We start from the raw sequence: 10,850 nt of genomic DNA on the forward strand, positions 1-10,850 counted from the left end.
GACAACCTCAGTCTCAGCTTGAGTGTGGACAGAATTGTAGGTGGGGCCGACGTGTCACGGCCAGACTGGTGAGCGCAGTCTGCAGTGTGAGAGTCTGTGGTGCTGGTTTTGTTTCTGCTGTGCTGTGGCCTCGAGCCACACTGACCCCCTCACTGGCCTCATGCTTGTCTGTTCTGTACAGTCACCATTAATCTGTTTGTGTCTGTTGTTTTTTTTTCTCCCATCATGCTTTGTGTTGCTGCTGCCTGACTGCTGCTGTGTGCTCTGCCCTGGTGACGATGTCTGTCGGCTTCTGTGCTCCCCTCTTCATCATCCCCTTCTTTCTTTTCCTCTTTGTTTACCTCCGTCCCACTCATTAATCCTGTTTTTCTTCATCCTCTCAAACATTTCTTCTTTTCTGTCATTTTCACACTCCATTGTTTTCTCTCCTCGTATTCATCTTTTCCTTCCCTACTTTTTCCTTTCCTGCTCTTTGCTTTCTTTTTCACTGTATCTACTTGCTACTTACCTGTTGTTCTCTTCTTACATTTCATTCTCTCATCTTCATCCTGTACCACTTTCTGCTCCTGTTTGGCAATGTATTCCATTCTTCTCCTCCGCTTCGCCTCCATCCTCCTCGTCCTCCTTCCTTTTCTCCATTTTCTTTTCTTCTTTTTAACCCCTCTAACCTTCCTGCTTTTGGTTGACCTTTCATTTCCTTTTCCTCTTCACTTCCTTTCTCTGTTGTCTGTACTCCTCCTCCTCCTCCTCCTCCATTATTGTGCTCTTCCTCTCCTCTTTCTCTCACCACGTGGTCCGGAGCAGAGGAGGCTGAAGGTAAGTCTGTTTTTCTTTTAACAGTCACAATCCTTCAATGTTTAACTTCAAATTAGTTTTGTTCATATTAAATATTAATACCCCACCCCCTTCTCGCCCCCAGTGTCTAACATCGACCATATGGTTCTGGATGAGGATCATTCTGGGTCCAGGAGGCTGCAGAACCTCTGGAGGTAATTAGTGTCCGGTCATGTCTGTGAACTTCACACACTAGCAGTGTAAACTAAACAGTCAGTCACAGCCACTGCAGCAGCTTGGCTGTTTCATGACTGTACTGATGATGCAGAGGTACAGTAACACAGCAGCTTCATCAGAGGTGATGCTGCTGCAAGTCCCGTCTTATCTCCCACTACCAGCAGTTCTTTTAGACGCCCTGATTCACACAAACATCTCGCACGTCTGAGCGTTTACCTGGGTTTGTGTAATTAAAGCCACACAGTCGGCCTTTTCTGCATGACTAAATGCAAGGTCAGCTGTTCTACAGCGCTTACACAAAGTGTGTGTGCTGTTGTCCCCTTGAGCTTATTCATTTGTTGCATCCTTGCTGACTGTTCCTGTTTGTGTGTTTTACAGAGACTCCAGAGAGGAGGCGCTGGGTGAATACTACATGAGGAAATACGCCAAGTCCTCAACAGGAGAACAGTGAGTAACTCTGTTCCTTCACCTGGCAAAATATGGTCCCAAGCTGTGAACAGCTGTCTCTTGGACTCTAAAGGCTCATAGCTGTGTCAACACAGTGAGCTGCCAGATGGTTTTTTTACTGCAGCGTGTAGGAAATAATGACGCCAGAGTATCAGTGTTATTCACATAAAGTGTAGAGAGAAGCAGGCCTGTGTTTAAAATGGGTCAAATTAGGGACAAGCCTTCATTTGTGAGGTTTGGTGTTTTTTATATTTGATGTTTTGGTAGAAAACAGTGGGTTCTGATCTGATGATGCTTCACATCCACGTCAGTCATGTCAGATCCACAGTGCTGTTTTTACCCCCAGAACTGACGGTTACTGGTTATTGTTGAGTCCCGTTTCCACCGCCTGGTACCGACTCGACTCACCTTATTTGTGTTTCCATCATTCACATGTTGGGGATGGTGCCTGCTACTCTTTTTGGTATCACCCCTGTTGAGGTTCCAAGTGAGCTAAGGCGATACCAAACGGTGACGTGTAAACACTGCAGACTAGCGATTGGTCAGAGATATCATTTCATCAATGTGTGAGACGTTCTGGAACAAAGAAAGCTCCATTTTATTTAACGCTAACTATACGCGTTACTGTAGTTACTGTATGAACTAAAACCAGCCACATACAGAGATCGAGAGCAGCAGACCTTCGATGTCCTCCGTTGTTACTGTGTCGGTTGCTGCTGACGTCATGGCAGTGCAATGCGGTGTTGCTATGACAACCAGCTACACTGAGAGGGGACCATCTGCAGTGGAAAACCAAGCACCCGCTACCAAAAGCGAGTCGAGTTGAGCTGGTACCAGAAGATGGAAAAGGGGCTTTACTAGTTATTTCCACTGGTACTACTATGCAGATAGTTTGATTACTGCCAGTGAAATGTCAAACGTTCTGCAGTTGTTTCACATTAAAAGCCTGTCAGGCACAGTGCCTCCCTTTTCTGAAGGCCTTTTATTGTGAAACGTTTACACAAGAAGTGTTGGTTTAATTTACAGCAGCTTAGCAGTGACTGAAAAACATGAATGGAAGTAACTTGAAATAAAAAATGAATCAAAACAGTATTTAAAAAAATTAATTTGGCAGTCATTTTATTTGTGAATTTACGAGTTGTAGCTTAGAATAGGTCTTAAATCTGGCCTTCTGGTTTGGCAACTTTATGTGGTTCATTACCTTACGTTAACGTTAAAGTCTGTGTGTGGGTGTTCTGCTTGAAAATGATTTGTGTCCCTGCTTGATAAAGGATTTATTCAACTCCATGTAACCTGAATTTGTAGTCAAGATGGTAGTTCATAAAGAATCTGCATATGTTGGGCTGTGTTTGGAGAGAAAAGGTGTGTAAACTACAGGAAACACATCTAGAATCCACTTTTGATGTCACCTGGCAATGCACACTGAAGCTGGGACGTTGTCTGACCCTATGGACATGACTTTCACTTCAGATAGATATTGTGTTGGGTCTCCAACAGCTGAAGGACTTGACCAGGACTCTTCATCTCTAGACCACTTTGCATGTGGCCACACAGAGTCTGTCAGGTGTCATTGTCTTCTTTTTCTTCTTCTGTGCTGTGCAGTTACTCTGGAGGGTCCGAGGAACTGTCTGATGACATCACCCAGCAGCAGCTACTTCCTGGTGTCAAGTATGTAAACGCTTATCCACCAATCAGCATCAAGACACCCTCAGAGATCATGATGCATCGATTATTAAGTTGTTTTAATGTTAACATATGTTTGTTGTCATCAGGGATCCCAATCTGTGGACAGTCAAGTGCAAGGTGTGTGTCCTCTGTCATAAAGTTTGTTTTATTTTTACTTAATAGTAAAGTTTAATAGTTTGCACAAATCAGAACCACAGTGCTTCACACGAAGCACACAGTAACCATTCTGCATACACTGGTCTAAAATATTAACAGTAAAAACACATCATAGAAGCAGTATTAAAAAAGGAGCAAATGAATCTGTGTGTTCAGATTGGAGAGGAGAGAGCGACCGCCATCGCACTGATGAGGAAGTTCATCGCCTACCAGTTCACTGACACGGTAAGAACTGTCACCAGCACCTGTTTGAATGCTGAGTTCCTGGGTTCTCCTTGGTGAGGACACTGCATTTCAAAACTAGGAAGAGAGAGGTTTCCTATGCACAGTGGATTTTTGATTAACTTGTGTAAGGTTTCCTGCAGTGTTTACACAGAGGTTTATTTACTTTGGCCAAAAGATCATTTAACATCACTCTGGCACTGTCTGGGAACAGTGTGGGAAGTGCTGAGGTCTTGTTTTACAGTGAAGACCACTGGGCAAACCCCAGTAGAGACAGGACGTTTGACCCCCCCCTAATAATGCAGGTCTAAACACTGTTGTACCTGTACCACCTCCTCCACCCCACAGCCTCTGCAGATCAAGTCGGTGGTGGCCCCAGATCACGTAAAAGGCTACATCTACGTGGAGTCGTACAAGCAGACGCATGTGAAGGCGGCCATCGAGGGCATCGGCAACCTGAGGATGGGCTTCTGGAACCAGCAGATGGTTCCCATCAAAGAGATGACTGACGTCCTGAAGGTGGTCAAAGAGGTCACCAACCTGAAGCCCAAGTCCTGGGTCAGGCTGAAGAGAGGCCTGTACAAGGACGACATCGCTCAGGTACACAGGCAGTTGACAAAGTCTGGTGCATGGTGACAAAACTGTCAGCTGTCTGGTTGTAGATCTGCAGTGTCGGAGGACAAACTCAAACAGTGCTGCTGTCTTGTTGTTTTTATTCTACATGGACAACAGGTGATGGACAAACGCTCTTTGTCAGACCTGCCCACTGCTGCTGTCCGTGGAAGGAGAACCATAAATGAGATACTTGTGTTTGGGTTTTTCTCGTTCAGTCTCGCAGATTATCCAGCACCTGCTAAACATTATATGATACCATTCTGATGTATTCATATGTGTGGTTAAAGTACTGCTTTACACTGTGTTAGAAATATGAAGATCATTTTCTGCTTTTTAAAAACCAAATAGTTAAGGTCTCAGATGTCTTTAGTCACATCACAGCAGTTAGTAACTGTATTCAGACAATCAGTGCTGGAAGTAGTAGCCTATTAATCCACAGAAAAGTAACTGACAACAGGCCCAAACGGAATCTAACGGTGCGTGTTTTCAGACAGACTGGTCAGGAGACGTTAATATCTTTGTTAACGGACATTAACTGGGCTGTTCACACAGGCAACTGTGGGGAGCAGCTCCAGACGGCGACACGAGACATGTCACAGGTTGTTGTGTAAAGGTCAAGGTGGGAAGTAGATGGAATTCACAACATCACACTGTTGTGCAGAGTCCATCTGGGCCAGCTGATCAGTAACTGTTCTTTGGTTTTGGTCTGTTGTATGGTTAAAACAAGACAGCTGAAGGTGTCATCCTCCACTCTGGTCATTAATACAACAACTGAAAAATATCAGATTTGACATGGTAATCTTAGCTCAGGCTCCAGAAGCTAGATGCTTGTGATGAGAAGAACAAAGCTGAGAGGTCACTCTGTTGGTTCCAAGCCACACAATGAGCTTGCCCCATTGACAGATGACTTTGTGAAAGTGATCAATATTTGCAGCATTGTGTTGATACCTGTTGGTACCATTTACTTTGTTCTCCAGGTGGACTATGTGGAGCCGAGTCAGAACACCATCTCCCTGAAGATGATCCCTCGAATAGACCTGGACCGTATCAAGGCTAAGATGAGCCTGGTAGGACCAACTCGCATGAAGACACTTCTTCACTTCCATTTAATTTAGTGTGTGTTTTACTTACGCCCGTGTGTGTGTGTGTGTGTGCACGTCCTGTAGAAAGACTGGTTTGCCAAGAGGAAGAAGTTCAAGAGACCTGCTCAGAGGCTGTTTGATGCTGAAAAGATCAGGTACACGTGCATACCCGGGTCTGAGAGGATATTCATTCACACATACATCAACAGAATAAACCAGTGAAGGACGTCGAGTACGATGAGTGTTTTCATTTGTTTACAATATAATGAGGTACACAGTCTAATCTGGATCATCAACAGAAATGAGCTGTACCATGGAGGAGGCTGGGCTCAACACAGTCTATTTTGATTTGGCCCTTTTTAAAAGCTGAAATATTTGAAATGAATTGAAGATGTCTGGAAATTAAAAGTCGGTGCTGTAGAAATGGAGGCTGTAGCTGGGTGTGTGACTGATGGGTTATGATCTCTGGGACCAACAGGTCTCTGGGAGGAGAGGTCAGCCATGATGGAGACTTCATGATCTTTGAGGGGAACCGTTACAGTCGCAAAGGATTCCTGTTTAAGAGCTTCGCCATGTCCGCGGTGGTGAGGACGACACACTTGTTTTCTTTGTTTGGATCTCACTTATCTACCAAAGATACTTGAGAGAACTTTTTAGGTTCCTTCAGAGCCAAAGAAAAGCCCCAACACCTTGAGAACCCCCTCCATTCTCTAAAGATTTGTAAACACTGATGGCTTTTTTTTAAAAGTTTTAATTTAACCTCTTTTTTTTTTGTTCAGGGTAAGCCCACTAAGTTTACAACCTCTTTGTCAAGAGAGCCCTAACAAGGCAATAGACAAATCGCTGTTGTCATGGAAACTCCTCATAACTCTTTAACTTGCATTTTAAGGTTTTAATTTCAGCCGAACAGTTAAATGCTGGTGTATAGAAACTACCCGCGCAGCTGGTTTTGGTTTCTCTCTGACAGATCACAGATGGTGTGAAGCCCACTCTGTCGGAGCTGGAGAAGTTTGAAGACCAGCCTGAAGGAATCGACCTGGAGGTGGTCACCGAGTCAGGTATGCTGTCTCTGTTTGAGTGCCTGCAGGTCAACGGTTAGCTTTAGGCTGATGATGGCCAGGTCAAGGTGAAGCTTAAACGAGTCCACTGGCTATAGAGGGGGTGTTGGATTAATAAATATCTGAACTTCTTAGGCAGCTAAGCAGGAAGGAGCCTTCTAGGTCTTATATTTAAAAAGGTAAATGTAAACGCTTTGAGATTAAAGTAAAATGTTTAATTAGTCTTCACGAAGATTAAAGGTCAAAGTTGTGGTGGGTTAGGGTTAATGTGTCTGCTAACGAAAATAAAGTGCGTGTGCACGTGCACAGGTAAGGAGCGTGAACACAACCTGCAGGCCGGTGACAATGTGGAGGTGTGTGAGGGAGAGCTGATCAACCTGCAGGGGAAAATCCTGAGTGTGGATGGCAACAAGATCACCATCATGCCCAAACACGAAGACTTGAAGGTACACACACACACACACAGGTCACACAGTGCAGAGCGTCACGTGGCCAAACTTGAAGTTGAAGAATCTGAAGGTTTGTTCATCATTCCTAGTCCTTAGCATTCTGTGTGTGCAGGACCCTCTGGAGTTCCCCGCTCACGAGTTGAGAAAATACTTCCGAATGGGCGACCACGTGAAGGTGATTGCCGGGCGATACGAGGGTGACACTGGCCTCATCGTCAGAGTGGAGGAGAACTTTGTCATCCTCTTCTCGGACCTCACCATGCACGAGGTACCTGCTCTGACCAGTCATTTTATGATGCTGAGATTAAAAGTCGCATGTAAACAAAGTGAATCAGTAACAGCTGCATGGTTCCATTTAAATTAGTCAAACAAAGAACACAAGACCACATCAAAAAAATATTTGTACAGATGCTGAGCCAACAGCAGCTTAAGGGCAAGAAAAAAGGTTCAGACACTGTTAAGCTCCCAATAATTTAATCCAGTAGCAGCAGTTCGGGCATGCCTGACAAAGATCTTGTTTTAGATTGAAATGTTTCTCCTACTGAATTAAATCCTGGGACCTTAACACAGTGTACAAACCTTTTCTTGCTTTGTACGTTTGTATTGGCTCAACATCTCACTGTCACTGTGTCTGTGGTTTTTTTAACATCTGTTACAAAACAACTTGGCAGCAGTAGCTGATTTACAGGAAGGGAGGTGTGTGCTCTGTTCAAACTACATGTTTGCCAAGGACGCCTGTAAAGCAGCTGTTAGACGTTGTTCAGTGAGCAGCTCTGGTTTTTATCAGGTTTGACATTAGTGGAGTATTTCATTTGTTTTTAGGTATTTAATTAGCTGGATTAACCAAACTCCTGTCTGGTTATTTGATATCTAACTTCTAATGGACACCATATAGTATGCCAACATAAAATTGAATGACATATAGTTTGAAAGTTTTGCCTCCTCAGTCATGAAACGTGAAATATAAATGGTAGTGTGGCTTTTCGAGCTGAGCTATGTGTTGCATACACAGCAGATCCCGGTGGGTTCAGAAGTCTTGACTTTCCATTGTGGTAGCAGCACATTACACACCCCCCAGCTAACTGAAACAGAGACACCATGACATACCAGCAGACTTGTTCATGCTCCGATATGCAACCTGCGTAATGTTCGGCTTTAGTGCGGTGAGAATGGACTTTTCACTGAAGCAGGAGACTTGTGTCCAAACACAAGAAGTGTTTGTCTTAAACTTCTGAAATGAACAGTATTTGTCAATTTATGGATTCTGGATTTTTCAGCGAGAGAGAAGATGGTGTAGTTTAAAGAAATAAGTTTAAAAGTGGCAGACCTTTCTGTGAGGTGGAAAAATGTCACAACTGCAGCTGTGTTCGTGTGCACACAGTTGAAGGTGTTGCCCAGAGATCTGCAGCTCTGCTCGGAGACGGCGTCCGGCGTTGATGCAGGAGGACAGCATGAGTGGGGGGAGCTGGTTCAGCTGGACCCGCAGACTGTCGGAGTCATCGTCCGGCTGGAGAGAGAGACCTTCCAGGTAATAGTCTGCTCCAGGATGGACACGACAGCATGTCTGCGTCGTCCACCCAACAATATCAAGCAGCTTTTTTTTTTTTTCATTCTGACATCAACAAGCCAAAGGTGAAAACTCGCTTATGAAACCAAGTTCAGCGAGTGACTCCCGTGTCTCAGGTGCTGAACATGCATGGGAAGGTGCTGACTGTGCGTCACCAGGCAGTGAACCGCAGGAAGGACAATCGCTTTGCAGTGGCGCTGGACTCTGAGCAGAACAACATCCACGTCAAGGACATTGTGAAGGTCATCGACGGGCCACACTCTGTAAGGAGCTCATTCATCTGTTTCTCTTGTGCTATGCATACAGCATAAATGGCATCTAAATATTTGTCTACACTTCTGAGTGAGACTGTGTGCAGCTGACAGATTGATGTTTGACTTCCTGAACTTCACAGTGGTGCAAGTTAGGCATCGTATGTATTTATATTGTATGAGCTTTATTTCAGACATAAGTCCATATCGGTACAAAAGCAAAGAGGACAACACTAAAATCACTGTAGTTCCCCAGTACGTGGTGATTAAAACACAAACATTTGTTCCAGTGTTCCCAGTAACAAGGAGTACCTCTTGTCACTTTGCATAGACTCAGTTAAAACCATTAGTTTTGCTTTTTTTTTTTTAAATCTGTTAATCGACACAAAGTCGTACATAAAATTCCTCAATACAGCTTGAAAAGTAGGAACATCACTAGTCACAAACATATTGCTTGCACTCGTCCATCTCAGTAGGTTGCACAAGATTATGAACACATCATTGTATTCCACGTGGCACTTCTTCATTTTACCTCCATTTACTTGTTGCTTTTGTTTTACTGTAATGGGACCACAAGCATGCTGTGTGCAATGGGCTACAGCAGAGCTGTTTTACCATCAACGCATGAAATCTAAATTTTAGTTTACATGAGCATCGAGGATTGAATCGTTCAGACTTGACATCCTGATATTCCGCCCCAACATTTCATGTGCTCATTTGTGTTATATTTATTTCTTAGAACGCACAACGAACACACTGAAGAGATACAGAACTGGCTGGAGAGTCATCATCTAAACAGCAACATGAAGTTATGTATTGTGTGTGTGTTTCTCCTGCAGGGCCGTGAAGGTGAGATTCGGCATCTGTTCCGAGGCTTCGCCTTCCTCCACTGTAAGAAGCTGGTGGAGAATGGAGGCATGTTCGTCTGCAAGACCAGACACCTGGTGTTAGCTGGTGGATCCAAGGTCAGCACCTCACTGGCTGCTTGACTAAATGGTTTTCACATGATGCCATGATGTCACAGAGAAACAGCAGACAGACGGTTCAGAGTCGATTGTGATGTTAAATTAATGTTGGGTAATGATCATGGGCCTGAATCCATGAATGAAGGGTCCTTGCACATTGACTGACTGACATCTGTGTAGTGTTTGTAGTTCTAAGGTTTGAGCTGCAGAGGCAGCCTTAGTTAGTTAGCTCTCTGCTTGGTGTGTTGAATGGTTTTAGCCCTGGCTTGTAGCCGGTAGCTAGTCTTAGAAGTTGGGCTTTCCTAGAGGGGAGAAGTGAAGAGGGAGGCTGGCTAACTCCGTTCAAAACACAGGCTTTATTCTGTTTTGGTAACACACACACTGCATGTGGCCTTTGATGCCCACCAGGTTTCTGTCTCTGCTATCTACCACTGAGCTTTGTTTAGTTTGTTGAGACTTAAGGTCGTATATGTGTGTTGTCTCCCTCCTTCAGCCCAGAGACGTCACCAACTTCACAGTGGGAGGGTTTGCTCCAATGAGCCCTCGCATCAGCAGCCCCATGCACCACGGTGGAGGAGGTACGTGTCAAAAACCAACACACATCAGCAAGAACGGTTCTTCTGCTGTGGTGGAACTCGTGGACGTTGGCGTCTCCAGTCTCGTCGCTTTAACATTTGTTATATTAACTGTTAGTTAATATAAAATGATGACTTTTTTTTAAGCAACTATCGTTTATTTCTGTTTCTAAACGTTTGTGACGCAGGATCAGTGGTAAGCTTCTTCAGGTATTTGGCCAAACAAACGAGTGTTAGTGACTGAACTGTTTAATCGCCTTCTCCCAGTTTCTACCAACAGTCTAAACTGATTATTTCCCTGAAACACTACATAATAAAGTTTGAAGAGTGATGCAGTGGTGTGGTCTTTCAGGTGCTCAGCAGAGAGGTGGGGGTGGCGGTGGAATGGGGCGGGGCAGAGGACGAAGAGACAATGAGCTGATTGGTCAAACGGTCCGCATCTCCCAGGGTCCTTACAAAGGTGAGACAGTGACACCGTCCAGAGCTGCCCAGTCTGTGGTTTCTTTACCGCATCTGGTCAGCCACTAGTTAATTACTGGTTTTCTAAAAGAAGTGATATTGATCTGGAGACCACTTTCCCAGGGTACATTGGTGTGGTGAAGGATGCAACGGAGTCTACAGCCAGAGTGGAGCTGCACTCCACCTGTCAGACCATCTCTGTGGACAGACAGCGCTTAACTACCATGTACGTACTCACAAGCACTTGTACTGTTTCCTCATCTCATCGTTGACACAGCTACTCAGACATACAGAAGGGAATGTTATA

General features: G+C 44.5%; 1 protein-coding gene across 3 annotated transcripts in view; it reads left to right on the top strand.

Annotated features, from left to right (window-relative positions):
* supt5h (SPT5 homolog, DSIF elongation factor subunit) overlaps window positions 1-10,850 on the top strand; it is a 26,097-nt gene that overhangs the window by 4,785 nt on the left and 10,462 nt on the right. For all 3 annotated transcript variants that reach the window (XM_020622703.1, XM_020622701.1, XM_020622702.1), the window contains 19 exons: window positions 805-816; window positions 920-989; window positions 1,390-1,458; window positions 3,061-3,126; window positions 3,231-3,261; window positions 3,457-3,525; window positions 3,871-4,122; window positions 5,115-5,204; window positions 5,304-5,374; window positions 5,698-5,803; window positions 6,187-6,277; window positions 6,587-6,723; window positions 6,839-6,994; window positions 8,108-8,254; window positions 8,410-8,556; window positions 9,384-9,509; window positions 10,003-10,087; window positions 10,437-10,544; window positions 10,667-10,769. In XM_020622703.1, coding sequence (XP_020478359.1) covers window positions 805-816; window positions 920-989; window positions 1,390-1,458; window positions 3,061-3,126; window positions 3,231-3,261; window positions 3,457-3,525; window positions 3,871-4,122; window positions 5,115-5,204; window positions 5,304-5,374; window positions 5,698-5,803; window positions 6,187-6,277; window positions 6,587-6,723; window positions 6,839-6,994; window positions 8,108-8,254; window positions 8,410-8,556; window positions 9,384-9,509; window positions 10,003-10,087; window positions 10,437-10,544; window positions 10,667-10,769 — 1,936 coding nt within the window. The remainder of the gene's footprint in view (window positions 1-804; window positions 817-919; window positions 990-1,389; window positions 1,459-3,060; window positions 3,127-3,230; window positions 3,262-3,456; window positions 3,526-3,870; window positions 4,123-5,114; window positions 5,205-5,303; window positions 5,375-5,697; window positions 5,804-6,186; window positions 6,278-6,586; window positions 6,724-6,838; window positions 6,995-8,107; window positions 8,255-8,409; window positions 8,557-9,383; window positions 9,510-10,002; window positions 10,088-10,436; window positions 10,545-10,666; window positions 10,770-10,850) is intronic.

Source organism: Monopterus albus, unplaced genomic scaffold (genome assembly GCF_001952655.1).
Source record: "Monopterus albus unplaced genomic scaffold, M_albus_1.0 scaffold287.1, whole genome shotgun sequence".
Taxonomy (NCBI): domain Eukaryota; kingdom Metazoa; phylum Chordata; class Actinopteri; order Synbranchiformes; family Synbranchidae; genus Monopterus; species Monopterus albus.